The sequence below is a fragment of the Dendropsophus ebraccatus genome, chromosome 2, assembly GCF_027789765.1.
Source record: "Dendropsophus ebraccatus isolate aDenEbr1 chromosome 2, aDenEbr1.pat, whole genome shotgun sequence".
Classification (NCBI taxonomy): domain Eukaryota; kingdom Metazoa; phylum Chordata; class Amphibia; order Anura; family Hylidae; genus Dendropsophus; species Dendropsophus ebraccatus.
Genome location: NC_091455.1, coordinates 143948570 through 143976103, shown reverse-complemented (window position 1 = coordinate 143976103; position 27534 = coordinate 143948570). Strand labels below are relative to the sequence as shown.

Here is a 27534-nt window from a genome sequence, read left to right as displayed (position 1 = left end):
CAGCCTATATGTTAAAAAGGCCCCAGGGAAACCAACTGCATATTAATATCCATAGTTTTTGAGTCTGGAGCCCGAATGCTGCCTATGTGGTGTAAAATCATGACAGTATTCAGAAGTGTAAAAGCTGCAAAAAGCCAGCTGTCCCTCTAGTGGTAACTTTTAGTATGGCACACAGTTCCCTGTGCCCAGTCTAGGGAGGAGAGAACCTGAGAGCTGATCTTGGACACTATATACTTTACTATTAAAGGATCCTTTAATTTTCTTAGCTTTGTGCTGCTGCTACTGGAACAGGTGGAACAGACACTGCTTTCTGAGCTAATGTAAGTTCAAGAACAGAAAAGTTGGGAGGAGGAGACTGTAAGTGAACTTGGAAAAGAAGTAGTGTAGTGATGTCGCTGTGGGATTAAACGAATAGGATGCTGCAGCCATGTAAGAAATCAATGTGCAGCACGTCACTTGTGGCACTGCTATAAAGGTGGTTACTTGTACAATGCACAGGGGGATCCACAGGGCAGAGGGGGCTGCTGCTAGGAAGAAGTTTGTCAGCTACTGATCTGCTGCTGAGCACAGCCTGACATCACAAGGACACAGCTGGCTGCAAGTGCACTACATCTTCTGTATCATGATGCTGCTACCTATAGCTGCCCTCTGTCTACTAATGCTGGGCACAGGGGTCCAGCCAGCACCCTGTGAAACTGTCAGGATACCCATGTGTAGAGATATGCCATGGAACATTACCAGGATGCCCAACCATCTCCACCACAGCACCCAAGAGAATGCAATACTGGCTATAGAACAGTACCAGGAGCTGGTGGACATTAACTGCAGTCCTGTGCTGAGCTTCTTCCTTTGTGCCATGTATGCACCCATATGTACTCTGGAGTTCCTTCATGATCCTATTAAACCATGCAAGTCTGTGTGCCAGAAAGCCAAAGATGGATGTGAACCCATCATGAAAAGATACAATCACAGCTGGCCAGAGAACCTGGCATGTGATGACCTGCCAATCTATGACCGTGGTGTGTGCATCTCTCCTGAAGCCATAGTCACTGACATCCCAGAAGGTAAGGGGAGCCCATATTCTGCATGGGAAGAAATCACATATCAGATACAATAATGTTCTTCAAGTAGTGCATGCATTGTACACAACAGAGCTCAAGTGCCACATAGAGTATGTTAATCTCCTATAGCCAATGGCTTGAATTTCTTATCAAAATGCAGTGATATGCACGCAGAACAGAAAGAAATATGTCATGTATTTGTTCATTTATAAGGCTATGTTCACACAAAGTATTTCTGTCAGTCTTTTCATCCAAAGCCAGGAGTGGGTTGAAAACACAGAAGTTGTGCAAATCTTTCCATGATAATTACCCTGTCAGCTCCACTCCTGATTTTGGTTGAAAAATTACTGAGCAAAAGACTGACAGAAATACTATGTGTGAACTTGCCTGAATGTGTCAAAGGTAATACAAAAGATTTTGAGCCCCAGGTCATCCTAAGGCTATGTTAATTTAGGCGTAATTCAGCCTTCATTAATGTCTCATAGCATCTCTATGAGAGAGCACGTGCTCCTCCGCTGCTGTGGCTCTCCGCTCAAAGGAGTTACATGTCACTTCTCTGAGTGAAGAGCAGCGGCAGCGGAGGAGCACACGCTCTCCCATAGGCAGACTATAGCATACTGAGACAGGCGGGATTCCGCAGTGGAAAGTTCCACCGCAGAATTCCACCTGAATTACTCAGTGTGAACATACCTTAATACACGCTATAAAGTGAAGGTAGATGAAATAAACTTTAAATAAATACACAAATGTTGTTATAATTAGTATCATTTAATACATTTCATTTAATAATAGGGTTGTCCAAAATTTTTATATTTTACTAAAACCAAAGGACTTGAAGTATACCTGTCATTAAAAAAAAAAAAATTCACATGTTATAGGAATATGTCAAATGTTAGAACCTGCAGGGGGAAGCTCACTGCTAGGCGCCGTTTTCTGTGCGTCAGGCAGCGGATGGGCCCATTGAAGTCTGTCTCTTATTGTGCAGACAGAGGAAATGTGCTTAGTACAGACTAGCTATATGTAAAAACCGCTGACACCAACCCTGAGCAATGAAATTTTCTGTCATGTCCCTACGTCACATCTTTTTCTTATGACAGTGATTATTTATGAATATAAAAAAGACACTGCAATGTGCTTTGTATTAGAGTTCTTGTTCTGTGCCTCTGCTGCCAGTCTCTCTTTCAATGTGTTAATTTAGCCCAGATTTATCAAAGTTTGTAAAATAGAAACAGGCATAACCTACAGAAATCTAGTAAAATGAAAGCAATTTACACCCGCTTTTATTTTACACACTTTGATAAATCTGGGCCATTGTGTCTGTAGTGACCAAAGTGGCAATTTCTGTGCATAAGGTCCTGTTACAACAATGTAATATATATGATGCTATGCCACTATAGATGCAATGTAGCTGAAGCCAAGTCAAGGACCAGCTATTATTTTTTTTTAAGTATTAAAAATGAATGCATTTGGAAAGTCTTCAGACCCTTTCACCCTTTGTTATTTTGCAGCCATGTACTATAATGAAAGAAAACAAAACGAATTTTCCACCATCAATCTGCACTCAATATCCTATAATAAGATAATGTAAGATAGTTGTTATGACATGAAAAACATACCTTAAAAAAATGCTTTTTTCATTGCACCCCTCTTTATTCCCACTTAATTTATAGACTGGGATTGCCTTGAATGCTGTGGCTATAAGTTGTGGCATAAGCCCAGTCAGTTGTCCTGCATTGGCCTCGCTCACTCACCATGCTGTTGACATTGAAAGCCACACGCTGCTCTTACCAGTGTTGGAGAGAGAACTCCTGAGGAAGTCACCAAAGGGTGATGATACTTGTCAAGTTCTTTCCCATGGAAGTCTGTATAGTGGTCCTCTGTATTGTTGAATTTTATCTATTACTTTCTGTTAACGCTGTTGCATTTGTTTTTTCAACTCCAATTTAGCATTTTTTTTCTTTTTTCGGTTTATGTTATATATAATCTTCTAGCACTATAGACCTTTACTCTTGTTAGGTATTTACTATATTGTGAGAGATTGTTGTTTATTAGAGGATACTGACCACTTTTTTGCATTGTTGTACATGATTAGGGAATTAGTGTAATTGTTTATTTATCATCATGTCATAAGTGCATTACCAGTATGAGCGCCTGTAGTGGGAAAACTTTGCCCATTCATCACACATGTCAAAAGTTATTGATCACAGCAGGGCTCACTACTGAGACCTGCTCTGATCAGAAGACATAGCTCTGAAGAGACTGTGGCAGCGTGACCCACTCCCTGGTTGGCCGTTCATTCTGTCACTATTTTCTGATAGACTTTGAGACATTGAGAAAATATTGACGGAATGAGCGGTGGCTGGGGAGTTTATTGTGCTGCCGCAATCTTTCCATGGCTATATCTTCTGATCAGAGCAGGTCTCAGCAGTGAGACCTACTGTGATCAATAACTTTTGAAATGTCCGATGACACGCCTAAAGTTATTTGTAGTAAAAGGTACACTGTAACAGTTATTAATCATGTTGGTGCCTGATTTGTTTCTATAAAGTGATCATTGGTCTAATTATATTGTAAGCTGCACTGTAGGTATGTCCTCTATGAATTGCCATTTGGACATTTGGAGGCACCCCAGTTCCACATGTAAAGTTTGAGCCCACTACTGTTTGTGTGGAGAGAGAATTTCTGATCCCAATGATACACAGGAAATATCTGAAGCTTGTTACATAACACCCCACAAAACCGCACACTTCTTGGTGAAAATGTGTGTGTGTGGGGGGGGGGCACGAATTAACTCCTTAGTGACACTAATTTAACTTACTTTAAGTCATACTTTAAGTCGGTGTCACTACAAAGCCTCACACTTCTCTTTACTCATTGGTGGAGCAGGCTGTTAGTAAAGAGATCAGCTCCACCCACAGAAGAGGGTGAAGGAAGGAGAAGAGGACTCGCATGCATGGAGAGAAGTGCTGCGGAGACTGGATGGGGAAGGGGGTGTTTGTCTAGGACTGGCCTGAGCAGGGAACACTCATCTCCTTGTCCGGCCAGCCAGTGTTTCCTCTGTGATACAGGCAGTGCAATTAGCAGCAGAGCAGTATGGGTCCTGAGACTAGTAAGTATGCTAAGGGGGATGTCGGTGTGCAGTGATCTCTAACCTGTGACTCTCAAACGACAGCAAAACTACATCTCCAATTATACTCTGCTGGCACATCATAATAGAAGTTGTAGTTTGGTAACAGCTGAGGAGCCACTCGTAAGGGAATAGTTATTTAGGGGGGATTGTTTATTGTGTTCTCCAACCTGTCACTCTCCAAATGCTGAAAAACTACAACTCCCACCATGTCCTAATGGTACAGCATCATGGGAGTTGTAGTCTGGGAATAGCTGGAGAGTCACATGTTGGAAAACAATACACTTACCTTCCCTAAATAACTGGTAAGTCACTTAACCCCTTCGTTGCTCAGCTGGGCACTGTGCACTCAGCACAGCAAATTGATGGCACTGTCCCAAGCACAGCGAGGAAGGGGTCAATTTACCTGGCTTTGCCTTTAAAAACAGGAGAGGTTTGCTCTGGACAGTTCCTGATTCAAACAGAGATGTCAGCAGAAAGCACTGTGTCAGACTGAAAAGAGATTTTTAAATAGAAGTAAATTGCAAATCTATATAAGTTTTGAAAGAAAAAGATTTTCGCTGGATAACCCCTTTAACCCTCTAGAGGTCATCCTGGCCTCCACTTTCTGGTGAGGACACTGCACTTTGCTCAGCAAGAAAGGGGTTAAGTGACCTAACCCCTTCATTGCTGGACCAGGTGAAGTGCACATTGCATAGTGGGTGGACAGCAATGTGTTCGGCCCAGTGAGGAAGGAGTCAAGTCAGGTATATGGATTTGAAAAGAGGAGAAATCTCAGGCTTTCCTTTATGACCTGTTCACTGTTTATAGTCTGTTCCTGGCTTTGGCTTCAAAAATATGTCAGATAAATCTCTCTGTGTAAAAGTCACCCTAAGCTCCTGAAACCAATTGATTTAAAGGAAAAAAAAAAAATCACTGGATAACTCCTTTAACTTACCCTTCACCACTCCTGGCTGTGTCTTCATCTTTACTGTAGCTTCTACAGACAGGAGAGGGGTGGGGTAAGTGTTAGTGTGTGTTTTCCCACATTGCTCTACTGTTAAAAATGCAATGTGGGAACACTGTCGTTATCCGGCTAAAATCTTTTTCTATGAAACAACTGGCTTAAGGAAGTTATATAGATTTGTAATTAACTTCTATTTAAAAATCCTAAAGAGGAAGTACCATCAGGTACATCCTCTTTAATCTGACCCAGGGATAGAACGGCGCCATCACGGGGAAGCCTGTGCCGCTGTTTTTTGAACCGCGGCCGCTTCCGTGTACAGCGCAGTTCTAACCACGGGTCCTGGGCCAGTGCTCAAGCACAGGAGGCGGGCCAGCCCGCCCCCAGTTGGAGGGAATTCCCTCCCCTCTATGATGCGGCTACATAAGAATCAATGGAGCCGCGTCATACAGGGGCACGGGCTTCCTCCCACAGGGGGCAGGAACCTGTGCTTCAACCCCGGCCCGGGACCCGTGGATAAAACAGTGACGTACACGTGAACCGGCGGTTCAAAAAATGGACCGCGGCATCGGCTTCCCCGTGACTGCGCTGTTCTATCCCTAGGTCAGATTAAAAAGGATGTACCTGACGGTGCATCCTCTTTAAGTCTTCCCATACTTATCAGCTGCTGTATGTCCTGCAGGAAATTATTCTTTTCAGTCTGACACAGTGCTCTTTGCTAACATCTCTGTCCAAGACAGGAACTTTCCATAGCAGAAGAAAATCCTCATAGAAAACCTCTCCTGCTCTGCACAGTTCCTTACATGGACAGAGATGTCAGCAGAGCATTGTGTCAGACTGGAGTGAAAACAACACTTCCTGAGGGACATACAGCAACTGATAAGTATGGGAAGACTTGAGATTTTTTAAATAGAAATAAATTACAAAGCTACTGTATATAACTTTCTAAAACCAGTTGATTTGAAAGATTTTCACCTTTAAGAACAATAAAAACATTGTGGACAGGGGCATATTAAGTTTACCATAGGCCCGGGGCTGTTCACAAAGGTTGGGCTCCCCCATCCAAATGTAACTATGGCAGCACTGGCGTGCTGTTTATAGTATAAGATAGATAATGTCAAATTTACCATGTACCTATAAAGTTTTATGAAAAATAATTATCAGGCAACACTGTGAAATACAGTGAAACACAATTTGCTTTTCTCTAAACTCCCAAAATGTAAAGTCCCTGAATTTTAGATCCCACACAAGTAATGATATTCACTCAGCAATATAGCAGGTATGTGCTACAGACTCCTCCTCTGAATTTCTAGTCTTGCTGGGCAAGAGGTTATCTTGTGGCATTACACATTGCTGTGTAGTAAATGCTACACAGGAGAGTCGGATTTTGTGTGTGTGTGAGAAATGGGGTTACTTTAGTGTAATTTGGGGTCAGAATTAATTTTGGGGTCTATTTTCTGTGTTTACAGGTCTGGTTGGAGTCTGGAATAATGTTGTGAATTGAATTGGGAAGGGGCGTAGTTCAATATTTTATACTCTAACCCCTTGATGACACCTGTCTTCAGCTTTGCACCATAGAATAACATTACACTTGGGTTCAATATATATATATATAGAGAGAGAGAGAGAAAAAAAAAATGGCAGCACCTTTATGCTTCTTTTCACACTGCAGGTTCCATGCTGCATGTGGCTAAAGTACAGACAAAAATACAGAAAGTGCAACAGCAACCCACAGGTGCATGCTCTTACCGTATATACTCGCCCCGGTGTATACACGATAAAAACCTGCTCTGGAGATATTGAAAAATGCTGATCTTAGCAAACTATTTGATCAAACAGAGTGCACCATGTCACCACTTTAAGGTTTCAGCAGAGCGTGCACCTGTGGGTTGCTATTGCACTTTCTGTATTTTTGTCTGTACTTTAGGAATTCCCTGGTAACATATGACCAGAGACGTTATCCGAACTGTCTGAACAGTGCCACTGGAAAAGTACAGGTGCCATCTACCTTCCCTGCACTGATATGGGGAGATTAATAATAGGTAAGGGCTGGAAAGGTCCTTAAGCGACTCTGTACCCACAATCTGACCCCCCAAACCACTTGTACCTTCAGATAGCTGCTTTTAATCCAAGATCTGTCCTGGGGTCCGTTCAACAGGGGATGCAGTTATTGTCATTAAAACAACTTTTAATCTTGCAGCTCTGTGTCTAACGGCCGGGGCTTACATTTGTATATGCATTAGGCTGGCACACCCTCTCTGTCCTTCCTCCCCACCCTCCTCAGCATTAGGAATGATCCAGGAACATTTACTGCTGTTTGGGCTTTGCACAGGTGTATTAATGATCCAGCCCATGTTCATTATGCACGCAGCTGAGGAATAGGAAGCAATCTGCCTGGAGCATTCCCAATGTTGAGAAGGGTGGGGAGGAGGGACAGAGAGGGTGTGCCAGCCTAATGCATATACAAATGTAAGCCCCGGCCGTTAGACACATCGCTGCACGATTAAAAGTTGTTTTTATGACAATAACTGCATCACCTGCCAAACGGATCTCAGGACAGGACAGATCTTGGATTAAAAGCAGCTATCTGAAGATACAAGTGGTTTGGGGGGTCAGATTGTGGGTACAGAGTCGCTTTAAAGGGAACAAATTAGCACAATTGTGCTGTTATGGTTTTCAGCTGCACAGTATAGATGTACTGTGCAGCTCCCCAAAGCTATCAGCCACTGAGTATAGGATGGTGGGAAAGCTGGGTGACCACATCATAGTGAGTATAATATGCTGGAAAGCGGGGTGACCACATCATATCGAGTGTAAGATTCTGGGAAAGCTGGGTGACCTCCATGGTACTGAGTATAAGATGCTGGAAAGCTGGGTGACCACATCATACTGAGTACGAGATGCTGGGAAAGTTGGAGGGCCACATCATACTGAGTACAGGATGCTAGGAAAGCTGGGTGACCTCCATCATACTGAGCACAAGATGCTGGAAAGCTGGGTGACCACATCATACTGACTACAAGATGCTGGCAAAGTTGGGTGACCTTCATCACACTAAATATAAGATAGTGGGAAAGGTGGGTGACCTCACATCATACTGAGTATAGGATGGTGGTAAAGCTGAGTGACCTCATCATACTAAATATAAGATAGTGGGAAAGGTGGGTGACCTTCGTCATACTGACCACTATACAAGATGCTGGGAAACTGAGATTTTCACCATATTTTTTATCACTTTTGCTGTCAAAATGCCTCCCCCCCCCAAGCAATCCCCCTGTGGGTATAGGCAACCCCCCACTCATAGTTCATTCCTCCTTTTAGAACACCCCCTCATGTGTGCACCCCCGTAAAAATAATAAACAAAACAACAAACACACATACTTATATGTATCCTCTATGTACTCCTGTATATATGTCTCTTCCTGTATATATGTATCCTCTGTGTACCCCTGTATATATTTTTCCTCTATGTACTCCTGTATATCTGTCTCTTCCTGTATATATGTATCCTCTATGTACCCATATATTTATGTATCCTCTATGTACCCCTATATATATGTATCCTCTATGTACTCCTCTGTAGGTCTCTTCCTGTATATATATGTATTCTCTATATATATCTATCCTCTATGTACTCCTGTGTATGCTTCCCCTGTATATATAGTATATATTCTCTATGTATGCCTGTGTAGGTCTCCTCCTGTATATATATGTATCCTGTATGTATGCCTGTGTAGGTCTCCTCTATACAGTTATTACCTGGCTTCCTGCTGAGAATCTTCTCTATCCTCAGGCTCCTCTAGCCAGATGCAGAAGTGACAGCTGGGAGGAGAGAGCGGTCTCTAGTGGCCGGAGGAAGAAAGCAGCGCAATTTACTTTTAGTTATAAGTCTCATAGGCTTAGTTAAAAGCATAGGGATCAGTACAGGGGGCAGGCTTTGACGTTGTGGGTGGCGCGGAGCTTCAGCGGCCGCTCTCAGCACAGACTGACCCCTAAGCACTCTTTAGGTGCCAGAGACAAGAGCACTGGGGCAGTAAGCAGCTGCAGGGCAGCCCTGAGACATTCAACCAGCTGTCAGTCAGTGGCAGCTATGCAGCCCTATAATGTACTGGGGAAGATGGCCCAGGATGCAAATGCCCCCCTGCCCACTGGCCCAGCCCACTCCTGCAAGGGGTAAAAATTACCGCCACACCACTACCACAACCATCACAACCATATTGTTACTGACCAAATTCAGTATACTAAGACACAGTACCAGATTACAGATATTACCACCACATACTGACTAACACTACTGCTGCTACTGAATAAAATCCACTGTACAATGATCAATATCACCTCATACAGTCATCTAGAGGTAAACCCAGCTCTACACAGGTTCTGTACTCTATGTAAATTACAGTGCAGTTATATCAAGTGACTCACAGGGGACGTCTTTTCTGATCAGAGTTCCCTTTTCATTTTCTTCTCCATCTGCTGTGGACCATTATGAGAACGTGCCCACTTACAATTGGTTGCTGCGGGCAGTTTAGACCAGACCCCTAGACGACCTGGAAGTCTGTGCCCAGACGACCCTGGGCTTACCGATACGCCCTTTGCTATGATAGGAGGTGGGGGCCGGCTGCAGTGAGCAGCCGACACCTCAATGTTAATGACAGGCTGCAGCAATAAAAGTTTAAATCACCCCCCTTTCCCATTATATAAATAAAACATATAAAAATAAATAAATAAATAAACATATAATATACCGTAGCGTGCATAATTGTCCGATCTATTAAAATATAAGCGTCATCACTAACAGTGAATGGCGTAAACAAAAAGAGCTAAAAAAGTGCCAGGATTACCATTTTTTTTGTTACATTATATATAAAGACTCTCCAGTCCATCCTAAATGCATCTTCCCCTGTAGTTGTAACACAAAATCTTTCACAAAAGTCTCCATAGTGCTGAACCTTTGTAGACCTCCTTTCCATCTCAGTCTACCATCCAACACATGCGCTTCACTCTGCTAATAATCTAAAACTACCATCTTCCATCATCCTATGCTCGTGCTGTACCAGTTCTTCTAATTGCAATACCCCAGACTCATTCCCAACATCTGCAGTTTGAAACATGCTCATAAAACACATCTAAGAGTACTCCGGCCGCTATCACTTACTCCTATGTAGTTCCCACACATGGTGTCTCCTATAACTCTTAAACACAGTATACCATATTAACAAAGGTCGTAAATGTCCAGTGAAATGGTACACCAAAACGTATGTTAAATCCTCGCTACCTGTACTGGAAACTGTAAAAAATCTTTTAAGTGCGTAAAATAAAAATATAAAAATTCATGGCAATTGGTGGTCAGTTGAAATTCCTGTATTTATGATAATCGCTTTAACTGGCACCCCCTGCTTTGAGTGCGCAGACATAGCATCAACTGTAAACCCCTGTTTCTTGATATAGCGACCTAGCATTTTTCTACAGCCACCACTAGGAGGAGCTTAGTGCTTCTATTGAATGTGAAGGTAGCTGTCTACATTTACATACACAAAGCTCCTCTGAATGGTAGCTGTTGGTAGTTTATGTTGCATTTTATTAAGGGAACCATTAGATTTAGAGACAGATATGAAACTGAGCCCTATGTAGGTCACACCAAGTGGAGTTACAATTCAATAAAAAAAAAATTGTAAATTTTTTTATTTGGAGAAGTGTAAATAAAGTTATGACCTGGCATTTCTAGTCCAAACCGCATGCCTCCACAGGGTGTGCATCATGTTAAGATATTGCCCGCCGCACACATCTTATGCAAATTAAACTGAACATGAAATACATCTTTGTGCCTTCACACCTACCGACTCGCAGTGTTAATAACGCTGCAAGTCGGCTAGGTCCTGGCAGATCACTGTCAGTACATACACACAGCGGGCTCCACGGGGTCCCGGCGTCCTGCTCTCCCGCCCTGCCAATCAGTGGCTGCGGAAGGGCAACACACTGATTGGCCGGGGGCAAGAGCAGGACCCCGGGACCCTGTGGAGCGAGGAGGTATGTATACAGAGCAGAGCGGGAGGCGGCTGACTGGCATCAGAAGGGGTTAAGCGGCCGTCAGATTTACATACACGCAGCGGTCGTTCAGACAGTGATCTGCCAGAACCTAGCCGACTCGCAGCGTTATTAACGCTGCGAGTCAGTAGGTGTGAAGGCACCCTTAGGGTAGCTTCACATGTACCGGATCTGCAGTGGATTTCACACTGCGAGTTTGCAGCGAAATCCGCTGCGGATCCTAGTAGTTTGAAAGTCTATGGGGTCATATACCCGCAGTGGAATTTTTATTTAGATATGTAACCCGGCCCCTTTAACCCCCCTGCCGCCCGCAGCCACCGTCCCGAAGCATACATTACCTGCTCGGCGCCGTGGCTGTGTGTGAGGCTCCCGGCTCCCCTCGCTCCCCATCAACATGGCAGCACTAATTGGCTGATAGGGAGCGAGGGGAGCCTGAAGCCGTACACAAAGCCGCGGCGCAGAACATGTAATGTATCCTCCAGGCCGGGGGCTGCGAGCGGCGGGGGGTTAAAGGGGCTGGCTTACATGTCCGCAGTGGAATAAAAGTGAAACCCGATAGACCTTCACACTACCAGGATTTCGCTGCAAACTCGCAGTGTGAAATCCACATGGAATTCTGTACGTGTGAAGCTACTCTAAGGCTGGGTTTACACATCGTAAGACACATGTCACAGAACGACCGGTGTCTGTGAAGTTTATCCCAGCCGGTACTGCAGTACTAGCCGGATAGACTTCTTTTCTGGTGAATTGGGATGTGGGCGCATCCATGTGCACCCGCATCCCAATTCACCATAGTACACAATGGAGTTGTGTGAACATAGCCTAAAACTTATACATTTATGTTTTTGGTCAGTATGATTTCTATGCCCACCCCTATTGATAAATATATCCTTTATTTGCATAATGATAACCACCCAAAATGGTCAATTTACAGCCATGTATATGAGACTTTAACCCCCGGGCTCATAGTTAGATTTACCTAGAATTTTAGTTGCACAAGTTTCCTCACCTTCTGTAAGTTCGCACATGTGTGATAATGAGAGGTAATGATCGGAAATTACTTCAGCACCTGTTTAAATAACTGGATTAGCAAAAGAGGGGATGTTGTTTGGTGCATCAGTTATTTTTTATTTGGTTTGGCCAACTCAGACACATTGCATTAGAACTTCTATGCAACTGAGTCACTTCTATAGTTGTGAAACTTTATTAAAAGAAAAAAGTGTTATTAAAACAATAAAGTAATAGAGCCATCAAAAGCCCAGGTTTATTTAATACTACTAAAAGCATTTATACTGCAGATGTGGAAAGAGAGTCTTATCCGGTTCAAGAGGTGTATTTAAAGACTCAGATTTCTCCTGGTGTGTTTGGCACAGTGCAGATATTTTCATTGGCAAATCTTGTCTTGTTCTTTTTAGATATAAAGTGGACAGAGTTTACACAAGATGTCATAGTACCAGAAAGACCGAGAATGAATCATTGCAAGAGTTTAAACATGGGTAAAGTCTGTATTTTCTTATGATAACTAATCCAGTAGAATGTTGTGTTCTCTGGAGAACACGGAGAACTTTTGCAATCTAATAATTTAGAAAAAAAATAATTTTTGTTTTTAATTAATTTGTTAAGTTTTCTTAACTTCCCAGATTAAAAATTTTGCTACTGTAAACACTTGTTTTGTTTCTTTGCAGATCGTTGTAAATGTAAAATAATGAAACCTAGCCTAAATATGTATTTGGCAAAAAATTACAGCTATGGTAAGTGATAGCAATATTGTTCTTATAGCAACAACAAAAAAAAACCTAGGGCTCATGAACATTGCCATATTAGGTCTCCATTTTGTTAGTAGCTGTAAAAGGCCTACCCCAATAGTAAGTGAGACCACCAGTGTGTTTGTGCTTTATAAACCACTAACCTCTTCTCCTTACATCTTACTCTTGTCCTTACATGTGAGACATTAAAACATATTACATACATCTTCTTTCACAGATCTGTGCATTAAAAAACCAGAATGTGCCAACTAGTTTTGTATTTAAATTAAATGGTGGATTTAGTGATATAATTTTCCATCCACTATACAAACTCTAATCATAATCAATAATCATAAATGTTTAAAGTTAATATATTATCAATTGCATCCCTTTAAATTTTTCATATGAAAAGAACGGCACCATCGCAGGGATGCCATTGCCGCGGTTCTTTTTTTGAACCACAGCCCAGTTTCCACGCACGGCAGCAGTCTATTCCAAGCTCTCCTGCCCCCAGTATGATGAAACCCCTCCCCTCTGTAATGTGGATCAATTGATTGTAATGGAACAGCATCACAGAGGGGACTGGGTTACATTACACCGGAGACGGGCGGGCTTCAGGCTGGGCCAATGCCTGGGAATAGACTGACGACATACGCAAGAATCAGGCTGTGGCTCAAAAAAAGGACCGCGGCAGTGGCATCCCTGCGCCAGTTTATTCATATAAAAAACTTAAAGTGATGTATCTGATGGTACATTAACTTTAAATTTAATACTAAGTGTTAACTAAGGCCACTTTCAGATTTTTGGCTTAAAAATCTGTCAGATAAATCCCTTAAAAATCTGTCAGATAAATCCCTTTGAGTAAATGCACCATTACACTCTCCTTCCTGTCAAAGCCCTACATGATTAATCAAGTGATCGTTTTAGATAGGTGTAAACTTCAAACGGAACTTCAATCAGAGGCCGCGGGGCGTAATCCGCTTGAAGTGTAGGCGCATATTCCGTAGTGAGAACATACCGTAACACCTACTTGCTCCCCCCTTCCATACATGAACCTGCTTGGGACACCTGGGGCTTCCAGGTGTAAATCAAGCATGGAGGGGAGACAGGAGACATTCCAGCATTGCAGTTACTCTCAAACTTTTTTTTTTTTTTTTTTTTTAAATCAGAGGATAAAAGCATTTTCTGCATTCTGGAAGCACCTCTATCTGTCAGTGTTAACATTTTGGAACAAGAAATCTACTGACAAATTCACTTTCAAGTACTCTATGGTTAATTTACAAAATCTCTAAATGTTTAATGTAACTTTTTCTTTTCTAGTAATCCATGCAAAAGTAAAAAGTGTCACTAGAAGCAACTGCAATGAAATAACTACAGTGGTGGAGGTTAAAGAGACATTGAAATCTTCAACAACTATTCCTCGTTCTCAGGTTCCTCTTATCACAAACTCATCTTGCCAGTGTCCACAGTTACTTCCTAACCAAGATGTACTTATCATGTGCTACCAGTGGCGCTCAAGGTGCGAAATGCTGTTATCCCACCATAGAAATCTTACTCAAAAGTCTTAACAACAAAAAATATGACAATGTTATGACTTAGTATGTATGGGATCGATATTGATCACTTCAACTACTGTTAAAGATGTTATATTTTGTATATCATTGTAGTCATTACAATATGGCGCTGACCTTCTAAACACGTAGAGATGTTTACATGCCTAGTAAACACTAGTGCTACACAAGTAACTCTTTTCATACCTCAGCCAATGAAGTACTGACACAAGCCTTAGTAAAAGAACAACGCCCTCCCAGGATATATAAACTGGCTGCCATCTTTGAATAAACAATATCCATCTTGACCATCAGTGTGTTACTGTGGTTACTCAGTGCACACTATAAATGTTATAACTTGTCATTCGTAACAGACAGTCAATATAACAACACAGGCCTTCTTTTGTTGCGGGGTTTTTGGGGGTTGAAATTTATCTATGATGAACAAAAAAAATTGTGAATTTATGAATCAGCTTGTGTTTGTATTTTTTCCATTTGTTCCACAAGCAGCAACATTTCAGCTCCTTTATGAAGCTGTTGTCTAACGGCTCCATGGAACAACTAAATATTATTGCTTGTGAAATACAGGCAAATAAATCCAACATGGCATATGATTTACTGGAGTGCTGCTCCTTTCTCTTTTGTCTGGTTGCTAGCATACTTTTGGTTTAATCGAACAGACCATTATTAAAGTTGACCTGTCAACTTCTGAATTAGTAGGGAGATCCTCTGCTAATCTGGAAGTTTGTGTCTTCATGGATACGGAAATGCAATCAAGAAATAATGTTGTGACCACCATCAGATCCAATGCTGGTCATGTAAATTATCATCTGATTGCATTTTTGTATCCATGGAGACCCAAACGTCTAGATTAGCAGACGATATCATCGCTAACCCGGAAGCACCCATCCTGACAGGTACACTTTAGGAGCCCAGTGGGATTGGATCCAGTGCCAAGAAAGCCTTTTTCAGTCTTTATTGGAAAGGTTGTCCTAATCTCACTAGACTGGATCTGGTCCTTGGATTTTCATGTAAGACAATTTTCTTTAAAATCAGCGGAGGTCAGAAAGTGCAAGTGATTTGTAATTTACTTCTATTAAAAAAATCTCATGTCTTCCAGTACTTATCAGCTGATGTATGTCCTCCATGAAGTGGTGTATTATTTCCAGTGTGACACAGTGCTTTCTGCTGACACCTCTGTCTGTGACAAGAACTATCCAGAGTAGTAGGAAATCCCTATAGAAAACCCCTCCTGCTCTCCAGAATGGAAAGAATAGCGCTTTCTGCTGGACACACAGCAGCTGATAAGTACTGGAAGGCTTGATTTTTTTTAATTGAAGTTAATAACAAATCTCTGACACTTTCTGGCAGCAGTTGATTTAAAACAAAAAATGCATTGGTGAACTACACCTTTTAGGCTGGGCTCACACTACGTATATCTCAGTCAGTATTGTGGTCCTCATATTGCAACCAAAACCAGGAGTGGATTAAAAACACAGAAAGGATCTGTTCACACAATGTTGAAATTGAGTGGATGGCCGCCATATAACAGTAAATAACATATTATTTCAATATAACGGCCGTTGTTTTAAAATAACAGCAAATATTTGCCATTAAATGGCGGCCATCCACTCAATTTCAACATTGTGTGAACAGAGCCTTTCTGTGTTTTTAATCCACCCCTGGTTTTGGTTGCAATATAAGGACCACAATACTGACTGAAATATACGTAGTGTGAACCCAGCCCCAAGGGGTTATGTAGCATTAGAAAAACATGGCCACTTCCTTCCAGAGACTGCACCACTCTTGTCTCCAATTCAGGTGTGGTTTGCAATTAAGCTCTATTAACTTCAATGGAACTGAGTGGCAAAACCCCACCCAAACTGGAGACAAGAGTGGTTCTGTCTTTGGAAGAAAGTGGCCATATGTTTCTAATGCTGCATAATACAGTGTGAAAGTAGGCTAATTCTCCAGTGACCGCCAATATACCTTTTTACGGCGGTCACCTTATTCCAAGCTATATGCCTTTTTACAGCGTAGTTACAATAAAGTGTTGCAGGGCTGCTACATTAACTGCCAGAGGAACCTCCAATCATGGTGTTTATAACGTTAACTCAATGCGATCACCGGCCCCTTATGGGTTTCTGTGACAGCCAGGGGGTCTTCTGAAGTCCTCCAGGCCTGCCATGTATATGTCTCTTTACAGCTGTGCTTAAAGCATGGCATAACAGATAGCCCGTCAGTTTTAGGCATAATACACTAGAGTAGCAGCGCAGTGTATTGTACCAGTGGTCATGGGAAGGTGCACTGGTGGAACTAATGTTAAATTAAATAAAATATAATACAAAAAATCTTCCCACCCTATTCCCCAAATAATAAAGTTACATATTTCCGATACAAGATGAATTGTAACATAAAAACTATATATATTTTGTATTGCCGTTTTTGTAATGACCCAATCTGTAAAATTATGAGGTGCCTTTTCGGTGCTTGCCTCATAGAAGAAGCCATTTTGTATAATTTTGAGGCGTCTTAGAAGATAGTTATATAACAATATATGGCATTGAACACTGTGAAAAAGACAAGAAACACATAACATAGCCATATATTATATTGTGGCTATTATAGTTGCACCAACCCCTTTCTGCCAGTTCGGTAGGCAGCTTAGTCAGTGTGTTAGGGTATATGCTGAGTAAATGTTGTGGATAACTCCATGCGGATTCTGCTGCTCGTCCCCGCGCGCTCCCGCTTGGCTCTCTCTCCGTCTCATAGACACCATTTTATAGTCAGATGGTTTCCTCTGTCCGCCCAAAGAATTGACATGTCAACTCTTTGGCGAACAACAGAATCTGCCCGAGCATAGAGTGGATCCTATGGGACGGGCGGAACTTCAAGGGGGAGCGAGGGGGGACAAGCAGCAGAATCTGCGTGGAGTTATCCACAACATTTACTAAGTGTGCATATACCCCGAGGAAGGAAGAGAGCTAGGGCCTATTTTTTAAGGTACCTAGAGTTGTGTAGTTCTTCTGTATAATGTCTGTGTCAATGTTATATATCGGACAGGGGTCATGAATTATTGTTTTTCTTCAGTGGTTAAAAGCGACTCATTTGACACACAAAAATCTTTATCCAAAACTACTTTATCCTTTAGTAGTTCTAGTGGTATTCCATTGGGATGGTGTGTTTGACTGATTGTTTAATTTCAGTGAGAAATTAAATTGTGTTTTGGATCCAGTGGCACAAAATACACCTTTTAATTAGTAATAGGATCAGGTGGAGACCCTTGGAGTGGATCAGGCCTCCTGTAGGATCTTTGAGGATATAGTGGAAGATGCATTCAAGAGAAGAGGGAGTAATGGTGTGTTTCCACATACAGTAGGTTGGAAGAATTTTGTGGTGGTTTGCCATAGATGCTATATAGTTTGACAATGTCAGAGGCAGAGCATAAGAGCTACAGTATTTTCCTGTGTATAAGACTACTTTTTAACCCAGGAAAAACTTCTCAAGAGCCAGGGGTCGTCTTATACCCCGGGTGTCGTCTTATAGGGCAGGTGCTGAAAAACTGAGAATCTGTAGTCACTGCATAAGATTGGAGTTAAAAAAAGTCTACATCGCTGCCGTATGAGGCGACCATATGAAGGGCAGTTGTGTGGGGTATGCAAAAAAGAGATAACGTAGAACACCTCTTTCACCCATTTGGCCTGCCCTTGTATCCTACTTGTATTACTGTACCTCCTTCTCTGACTCTTAGATCTCGCTGCTGTCTGATGTTTTTTATTAATTTTTATTTGGGGTGGGTTGGAATAGGGATAGTCTTGTATAGCAAGTATATCCCAAACTCTATATTTTAACTGGAAAAGTTGAGGGTCGTCTTATACACCCAGTCGTCTTATACTCTGGAAAATACGGCATTTTGTTTTTTTCATTCTGGGCAATGTTAAAGGCAATACAAAAATATGTTATCTGATTTAGTTCCTCTTATGACTCTCTTGATTTTCTGTGATCCCTTAAGTTACAATGGCCTTAGGTTACAATATTTTCGCTACATACTGTAATGGTCTTTCCTGGATAATTGTAACTTGAGACTAGACTTAACATACAGTGCTACAAAGAGTCCATATCTGCAAAAGTGTGCACTTCACTTACAATGTCCAGTAGCTGCTTCTGACTATTGTTAAGACTTACTACTTTGGGGGAGATTTATCAAAGGGTGTAAAATTTAGACTGGTGCAAACTGCCCACAGCAACCAATCACAGCTCAGCTTTCCTTTCAGCACTGCCTAAAGCTGGGCTGTGATTGGTTGCTGTGGGTAGTTTGCACCAGTCTAAATTTTACACCCTTTGATAAATCTCCCCCTATGTGATTATTACTAATTCTGTTTGGTTATTTTTTTCGTTAATTATCATTTTTTTTATTTTGAGAATTTGGTGCTTCAGAATCTACTTCTAGTTTTCCATAGAGTTCTGGTCTCAAAATACAATAGTTTCAACATACAATGGTCATCCTGGAGCCAATTATTGTAACCTAAGACACCTCTAAATAGATATTTTGTTATATACTCTATATGAACCTTTATTTCTGTTCTTAGGATGATGCTTCTTGATGGCTGTTTAGTCGAAAAGTGGAAAGATCAATTAAACAAGAGATTTAAGGTAGTGTTACTGTCTTTCATGTTATAAAGATAATCCTAACATTTTGTACATGATATCAGGTGGTGCATTAGCGGGACATTTGTCCAGAAATAAAACTTACAGTACACTGCACTTTTCTGCCTTTCAATGTTCATTTCTAGATAAAAAATACATTGTCATTGTTTTCTCTGTTTGATTAACCCTTTAACCCTTTTCTCTGTTTGACTAACCCTTTAAGGATGTGTTTAAAAAGCCACTGCACTTGCATATTTTTCCCTACAGACCCACATGAGCCCTTATTTTTTGCAACACCAATTATACTTTGCAAATACAGATTCATTTTTCTATAAAATATGCTGCAAAACTAGAAAAAATTACATGTGCAGTGAAATTGGAAAAAAAAAGTGCAATTCCTTTTATGTTGAAGGGTTTCGTGTTTATGCCGTTCAACTTGAAATTTTTAAATAGAAGTAAATTGCAAACCTATATATCTTTCTAATGGCAGTTAATTTGAAAGAAAAAATGCACCGGAGTTGCCCTTTAACCCCTAGACAACCCTGGGAGTACCCGTACATCCTGGGTCCCCAAGAGGACTTCAAAGAGTGAACTGCCGCGTTCCCGGGTGCCGCTTGTAGCCAAGGATTGCGGCTATTAGCAGGCACGGTCCGATCGCCGTGCCCACTAATTAAGTATTCAGATGCAGCTGTCCAAGTTGACAGCTGCATCTGAATACTAGCTGTCCGCCTTCCCTGGTGTCTAGTGGGGGGGATAGCCCCCTTGCGACGTTGTCGCAGAGGAGCGATCCCCATGTCCGGCGCCGATCAGGGTCTGCGCCGTAATAGAGCTAATCCAGGCTCGGCACTCAGGTGCATTCGGCTGCAGCAGCCAAAAGTAATTGAGTGTATTTGTCATTGATCTATGCAGTATAACTATACTGCATAGATCTTAATGAGGGATCAGTGTACTTATATTAGAAGTCCCCCAGGGAAGCTTCTAGTATAAGAGTAAAAAAAAAAAAGTTATTATTAATATAAAGCCCCCTCCGCTAATAAAAGTTTGAATCACCCCCCTTTTCCCATGTTATAAATAAAAATAAATAAATAAACATGTTTGGTATCGCCATGTGCGTAATCGCCCAAAATATTAATTAAAAAAAAAAAAATCCCAAATCCCACACATTAAAATTTTTTCAGCTTTTGCAGTGTACTTTCTGAAAAAATTCAGCCCGACATTGCAAAGTATAATTAGTGGTGCAAAAAATAAGGGCTCATGTGGGTTTCTAGGTGAAAAAATGCAACTGCTATGGCCTTTTAAGCACAAGGAGGAAAAACCGAAAACGCAAAAATTGAAATTGTCCCGGTCCTCTTAGGGTTAATCTTTATTGAGCAGTGTTCACATTGCAATGTGTCTGTCTCTGCAATGTGAACACTGCTCCATAAAGAATATTATTTGAGAACATGTGAGGAGTGCTTTGATCATTTCTTTTGGATGATACAATTGTGAACTGCTGTACACTGCCGTCACTAAGCACCAACTAAGGGTGCCTTTACACAGAGAGATTACTCTGACAGAATTTTGAAGCCGAACTTAGCAGTCCTGACTGCTTTTTCTGTGGACTGGTTAAATAAAAAATAGTTTTATATGAGAAACTGAACACAACAAAAAGAACACAATCTGATGTTAGTTGGGGGGAAATTAGAAATAATATGAGAAAATATTACTTTACTGAAAGAGTAGTGGATGCTTGGAACAAGTATATGTATATAATATTTTATTCCATATATATATATATATATATATATATATATATATATATATATATATATAATTATAACAGTAGACTTCAGTTGGTAAATAGCGCCAACAGATTCCGCAGCACTTTACAATTCTGGGGGTACATACATAGACAAAAATCAGACATTACAGAAATATACATATAATTATCCATGCATGAGGAATGAGGGCCCTGCTCGCATGCATGAGCTTGCAGACTATTAGGAGGGGGTTGGGACACAAAAGGCAGAGGAGCAAAGTGCTTCATTGTTACTATGGTCCTATATGGTACTATCTTTATAAATAAGTGCAGGTAGAGGTGTATGAACCAGTCACAAACCAATGCCAGCATGATGCAGATGTGTTATACTATTATACATTAAAGGTAAAGTTTTATTTTGAAATGTTAGCTTCCACTTTTGGGACTTTGTATGATGTGCATGGAATGAATAATGCTATTTTGTTTATTTTCAAGAGATGGGAGCAAACCTTACAAGAGCAGAAAGTGAAAACAACACAGGAAAAGATCAAGAATGTTGGACGAACTGGGCGTAGTGGACCACCAAAGACAAGCACAAAGAACCATAACCCCCCTCCGGGAATCTCCAAAAAGAATGTTAAAACCAAGAAGAACCAGAGAGATATGCAGGCATAAACTGCTCTATGTTTCCAGAAGACATTTCATTTGCCTGAGAGTCAGTAGCTGGCTACAGTAGCAGAACATACAATTCCTAAACTTATCCACAAGGAAACAATTCTGCAGGATTCTGCATTGACTTTTTAATTTGCTGCACTTTACTTACCAATGTTTGCTTTCTATACTTTGACCACTACAACCCACAAATGTAAGGTTTGTATTGAAAAAAAAGCTGTTTGTTTGAAGAAAAATTGTGGAATTGTACAGGCAAACCATGTGCACCATATTCATGAGAAAATATTCTTTAATCTACATAATTCTTTGATGCTCATGGTGCAAGGATGGCGTCTGTGTTTTTTTTTTTTTACTTTGCCTTGTATACACCAAGTTGAATGAATGTTTTTATTGCACTTCTGCTTAAGCATATTGGTATGTTCACACATGATTTTTTTGTCAGGAACTTGAGTATGCTTTAAAGTGACTCTGTACCCACAATCTGTCCCCCCCAAAACACTTGTACCTTCGGATAGCTGCTTTTAAGCCAGGATCTGTCCTGGGGTCCGTTCGGCAGGTGATGCAGTTATTGTCCTAAAAAACTACTTTTAAACTTGCAGCCCCATGCCCAACAGGAGTATCTGTGCCCTAACTTTGCACCACTCCTCCGTCCCTCCTCCCCACTCTCTTCATCAATAGGAATGCCACTGGAAAATTTTCTCCAGCCCATGTTCAGTATTCACACAGCTGCTGAATAGGAGATTTTCCTCCTGGAGCATTCCTAATGATGAGGAGGGCGGGGAGGAGGGACAAAGCTATTGTGCCAGCCTAATGCATACACAATCTAGGCCACGTCCATTGGGCACGGGACTGCCAGTTTAAAAGTAGTTTTTTAGGACAATAACTTCATCACCTGCCGAATGCATCCCAGGACAGATCTTGGATTAAAAGCAGCTATGCGAAGGTACAAGTGGTTTGGGGGCGGGGGGGGGTATGGGGTCAGATTGTGGGTACAGAGTCGCTTTAATCTTTTATGTGTCCTATATTGTAGTTTTATTACTATTTTACTTCAGGCTGGACTCTGTTGTTTAAATATATTTAACAATTATGATAATAAACATCTAATATTGTAATATAACACTCCATTATTAGACTTGCCTCTGTTGTGGGGTATATTTGGCTCATGAAATCCCAGTGCTTTAGTGTAAAATTGTCACAAATGTTTGAGAAATCACTCATTTGCTATAATATTTGCAACTTTTTTCTGTGTTTTGCTAAGCTGTGTTGTGTGTGCAGGAAGTCGGTGGTGTAAGGAGCCTTTAGCTCCTTTGTACCACAGCTCTGTGATCCTAGTGTGAGATAAAGGCAGATTGAGCCAGACCTTACCAGTAGGGATGACTGGACGGTGTCCAGTCCCAAACACACCTGCGCCAGCAAGAGAGGGATTAAGTGTCTCCCCTTGTTGCTGGGGTGGGCTCGAGGGGGGGGGGGGGGGGTTAAATTTTCATACTCTCCATCTGATGTCTTTACCAGACCCAGCACACTGAGCTTGCTGAGTTCTGGGTTGGCTCTCATGCAGTGCCACTGATTAACTGAGAGGTCACTACAGGAGCTGGAGCTCGGCCCGCATAAAAATGGTTAACAAAGGGGAGTTCTTATTTCAATTAAAAATAATTCAATTGTGTATTGTCCTTTTTTTCTTTACTTTATAGACTTAGTAGTGGAAGTCGTCTGATAGATGGCATCCTAAGCCAGACGAACACCAACCACCACATTATTACCCCAGTACCCCAGTTAAAAAAAATAAATAAACCGTGTATGGTTCACCTCCTTAACATAACCAATCAGGTAAAAAAACTATACAGTAGCAGCCTAGAAATACCAGGGTGGGGAGGGCCATTTATTTTGGGCCTCCACAGCCTGATATTGTCAGCCTTCAACCGTCAAGTCCGTGAGTGCTATTTTTTTTTTTTACTTACTGGGACTACTGGTACCTGGCTCTCCCCAGTACACCTGTGGCAGTGGGTACTGGGGTAATAATGTGGGGGCTAGTGTTAGCCATTTTACTGGCTAACACTAAACCCCAGCTTAGTAGTAGCAGCCATCTGATCTAACGACATCCATTACTAAAGAATAACGGGGAAAAAAAAGACAATGCGCGATTGAATTTTATAAAACTGAAATAAAAGCATCCCCACAATTCGTTGACCATTTTATTAAGAAAATCCATTGATCATCGACATAGTCGACCAAATCCGAAGTAGTCTTTAGAATACCAATATCTGGAAAACAGAAAGGAGACCCCCCCCCCAAAAAAAGGGACGAGAGCTGAACACTAGAGATGAGCGGAACTTTCGGACTTTCGGTCCGAAAGCCGCTCACTCCAGTGCGATGCCTGCGATCCCGGGTGCATAGTTGCACTCCCGGGAATCTGCGGCCGGGATCTTCCAGGGAATTCAAGATACATTGCCTGGAAATCCAGGGAATGTATCTTGAATTCCCTGGAAGATCCTGCACCCAGGATCGCAGGCATCGCAGGCATACTAATTGAGCGAAGATGCAACTGCTACCGAAGAGGGTGCCGAGGGGGACAATCTAAATGACAAATTATTAAGCTTGGGGCTATTTAGTTTAGAAAAAAGACGTCTTATGGGTGATCTGATAACAATGTACAAATATATAAATGGACAGTAGATCTTTCTACACTTAGGCCTGTAACCATGACAAGAGGGCATCCTCTATGTCCAGAAAAAAGAAAAAGATTTCACTATCATCATAGACAGGGATTCTTAACTGTAAGAGCAGTGAGCCTTTGGAACTCTCTGCCACATGATGTTGTCATGACTGATTAAATAAACAAGGGGGGGAGGGGCTAAGACCTTCTTCTTTTCAAATTTATTCCTGGCTTTGTAATAAAAATTGTAAACCTAAATGTGTATATATACTATTTTCTGACTAACTTTCCCCTTGGCTATAAACTCCCTATTGCACACGGGTTAATTGGTCAGTTTACCATTATTAGAAGTTTTCTACAGTTTTGGAACTGCAGAAACCAGTTAAATTACTTCCAGAGCAGTCTTCTGGGTCTCCCCTATATACTGTAAGTGTTTCTTAAGCCCAGTCCTCAAGTACCCCCAAGGGGCCATTATTTAAGGGTGTTGAATATAGAGAACTGCAGTGGTGAGTTGGTGAACATGATGCACTGGCTAGAATTATGTCACCTGTGAAATACTAAGGAAATCCTCGAAACATGACCTGTTGGGGTTACTTGAGAACCGGAGTTGAGAAACTTTGCTCTATTTCACATGCCATCCATTCATCATGATCTGCACTCATTATCTCAGCTCCAATGTATGTGAAGTCACTGTCTTCTTCTGCCCTCTCAGCCTTGACACTGGTTTGCTGTATCACTCTTTCATGTCTCCCCACCCACAGGTCTCTTTTTATCAATGTGTGGACCATTAGGAAACAGATAGGGATGTGGGCCACCCAGCCACACTTGCATCTCACTCAATACCTGCCCATAGAGCGTACTGTTGCTGTACAGCAGTACCATCGTGGTATCACCACATTGTTACTGGTATTTTGTAAAATTGCAGTAAAAAGGTAGAAATTTTACTGCAATCATGCAAACGGTGGTAAAATTGCAGATTCTCCCCCCCCCCCCCCCCCCCATCATTTTGCAAAAGCAAGGTAAGAAAATGTAACAGTACTGCAACAGTGCCACAACAGTACATGTTGTAATGAAGAGGCCTGTGGGCAAGGAGCAATAGAAGAGTTTGAGCATAACCTTAAGGGTGCAGCATATGGTATTTCTAATGAGGGATCCAACTTGCCAATGGGATGAGCTAGTTGAGGATGTAGACTGCTAGGAGGAGTAGTGGGAGGATACATGGCAGGGATCCAGACTGCTAGGAGGAGTAGTGGGAGGGAGCAGGCTTGGGATCCTGCCCACAGCCTTCTGCATAACATATTGTTACTGCTATTTTGTAAAATATCAGTAAAAAGGTAGAAATTTTACTGCAATCATGCAAATTGTGGTAAAATTGCAGATTTTGGGGCTGGGGATGCAGACTGCTAGGAGGAGTAGTGGGAAGGAACAGGGTGGGGATGCAGACTGCTAGGAGGAGGAGTGGGAACTAACAGGGTGGGGATACAGACTGCTAGGAGGAGTAGTGGGAACTAACAGGGTGGGGATACAGACTGCTAGGAGGAGTAGTGGGAAGGAACAGGGTGGGGATGCAGACAGCTAGGAGGAGTAGTGGAAGGAACAGAGTGGGGATGCAGACTGCTAGGAGGAGTAGTGGGAAGGAACAGAGTGGGGATGCAGACTGCTAGGAGGAGTAGTGGGAACTAACAGGGTGGGGATACAGACTGCTAGGAGGAGTAGTGGGAACTAACAGGGTGGGGATACAGACTGCTAGGAGGAGGAGTGGGAAGGAACAGAGTGGGGATGCAGACTGCTAGGAGGAGTAGTGGGAAGGAACAGGGTGGGGATGCAGACTGCTAGGAGGAGTAGTGGGAACTAACAGGGTGGGGATACAGACTGCTAGGAGGAGTAGTGGGAAGGAACAGGGTGGGGATGCAGACTGCTAGGAGGAGTAGTGGAAAGGAACAGAGTGGGGATGCAGACTGCTAGGAGGAGTGGGAGGGGGCTGGATGGGGATGCAGACAGCTGGGAGTAGTAATATGAGGGGGCTGGATGGGGATGCAGACAGCTAGGAGTAGTAGGAGGAGGGGCAAGATGGGGATGCAGACAGCTAGGAGGAGTAGTGGGAAGGAGCAGGATGGGGATGCAGACTGCTAGGAGGAGTAGTGAGAACTAACAGGGTGGGGATGCAGACAGCTAGGAGGAGTAGTGGGAAGGAACAGGATGGGGATGCAGACTGCTAGGAGGAGGAGTAGGAGGGAGCAGGCTGGAATGTAGACTGCTAGGAGGAGGAGTGGGAAGGAACAGGGTGGGGATGCAGACTGCTAGGAGGAGTAGTAGGAACTAACAGGGTGGGGATGCAGACTGCTAGGAGGAGTAGTGGGAAGGAACAGAATGGGGATGCAGACTGCTAGGAGGAGTAGTGGGAAGGAACAGGGTGGGAATGCAGACAGCTAGGAGGAGGAGTGGGAGGGGGCAGGCTGGAATGCAGACAGCTAGGACTAGTAGTAGGAGGAGGCTGGATGGGGATGCATACAGCTAGGAGGAGTAGTAGGAGGGAGCAGGATGGGGATGCAGACAGCTAGGAGGAGTAGTAGGAGGGGGCTGGATGGGGATGCAGACAGCTAGGAGTAGTAGTAAGAGGGGGGGCTGGATGGGGATGCAGACAGCTAGGAGGAGTAGTAGGAGGGAGCAGGCTGGAATGCAGACTGCTAGGAAGAGTAGTGGGAAGGAACAGGGTGGGGATGCAGACTTCTAGGAGGAGTAGTGGGAGGGAGCAGGCTGGAATGCAGACTGCTAGGAGTAGTAGTAGGAGGGGGCCGGATGGGGATGCAGACTTCTAGGAGGAGTAGTGGGAGGGAGCAGGCTGGAATGCAGACTGCTAGGAGTAGTAGTAGGAGGGGGCCGGATGGGTATGCATACAGCTAGGAGGAGTAGTGGGAAGGAACAGGATGGGGATGCAGACAGCTAGGAGGAGTAGTGGGAAGGAACAGGATAGGGGATGCAGACAGCTAGGAGGAGTAGTAGGAGGGGGCAGGATGGGGATGCAGACTGCTAGAAGGAGGAGGAGTGGAAAGGAACAGGATGGGGATGCAGACTGCTAGGAGGAGTAGTAGGAACTAACAGGGTGGGGATGCAGACTGCTAGGAGGAGGAGTGGGAAGGAACAGAGTGGGGATGCAGACTGCTAGGAGGAGTAGTGGGAACTAACAAGGTGGGGATACAGACTGCTAGGAGGAGTAGTGGGAAGGAACAGAATGGGGATGCAGACTGCTGAGAGGAGTAGTGGGAAGGAACAGGGTGGGAATGCAGACAGCTACTGTAGGAGGAGGAGTGGGAGGGGGCAGGCTGGAATGCAGACTGCTAGGACTAGTA

The 27534-nt window shown here is 42.7% G+C and overlaps 1 protein-coding gene across 1 annotated transcript; it reads left to right on the top strand.

Annotated features, from left to right (window-relative positions):
* Positions 1 to 224: 224 nt before the first annotated feature.
* Positions 225 to 22380, top strand: SFRP4 (secreted frizzled related protein 4). Its single transcript, XM_069960347.1, has 6 exons — positions 225 to 1064; positions 12595 to 12675; positions 12865 to 12930; positions 14245 to 14443; positions 19064 to 19127; positions 21355 to 22380. The coding sequence occupies exons 1-6, from the start codon at positions 623 to 625 to the stop codon at positions 21532 to 21534; spliced, it is 1032 nt and encodes a 343-aa protein (XP_069816448.1). The 5' UTR covers positions 225 to 622; the 3' UTR covers positions 21535 to 22380.
* Positions 22381 to 27534: the final 5154 nt, after the last annotated feature.

Excerpts from the sequence above, each read along its gene's own strand:
- SFRP4 (XM_069960347.1), top strand. The coding sequence starts at position 623 with ATGATGCTGCTACCTATAGCTGCCCTCTGTCTACTAATGCTGGGCACA. Across the intron at positions 12,676-12,864 it reads TTGCAAGAGTTTAAACATGG|ATCGTTGTAAATGTAAAATA; the intron begins GTAAAGTCTGTA and ends GTTTCTTTGCAG. Across the intron at positions 12,931-14,244 it reads GGCAAAAAATTACAGCTATG|TAATCCATGCAAAAGTAAAA; the intron begins GTAAGTGATAGC and ends TTTCTTTTCTAG.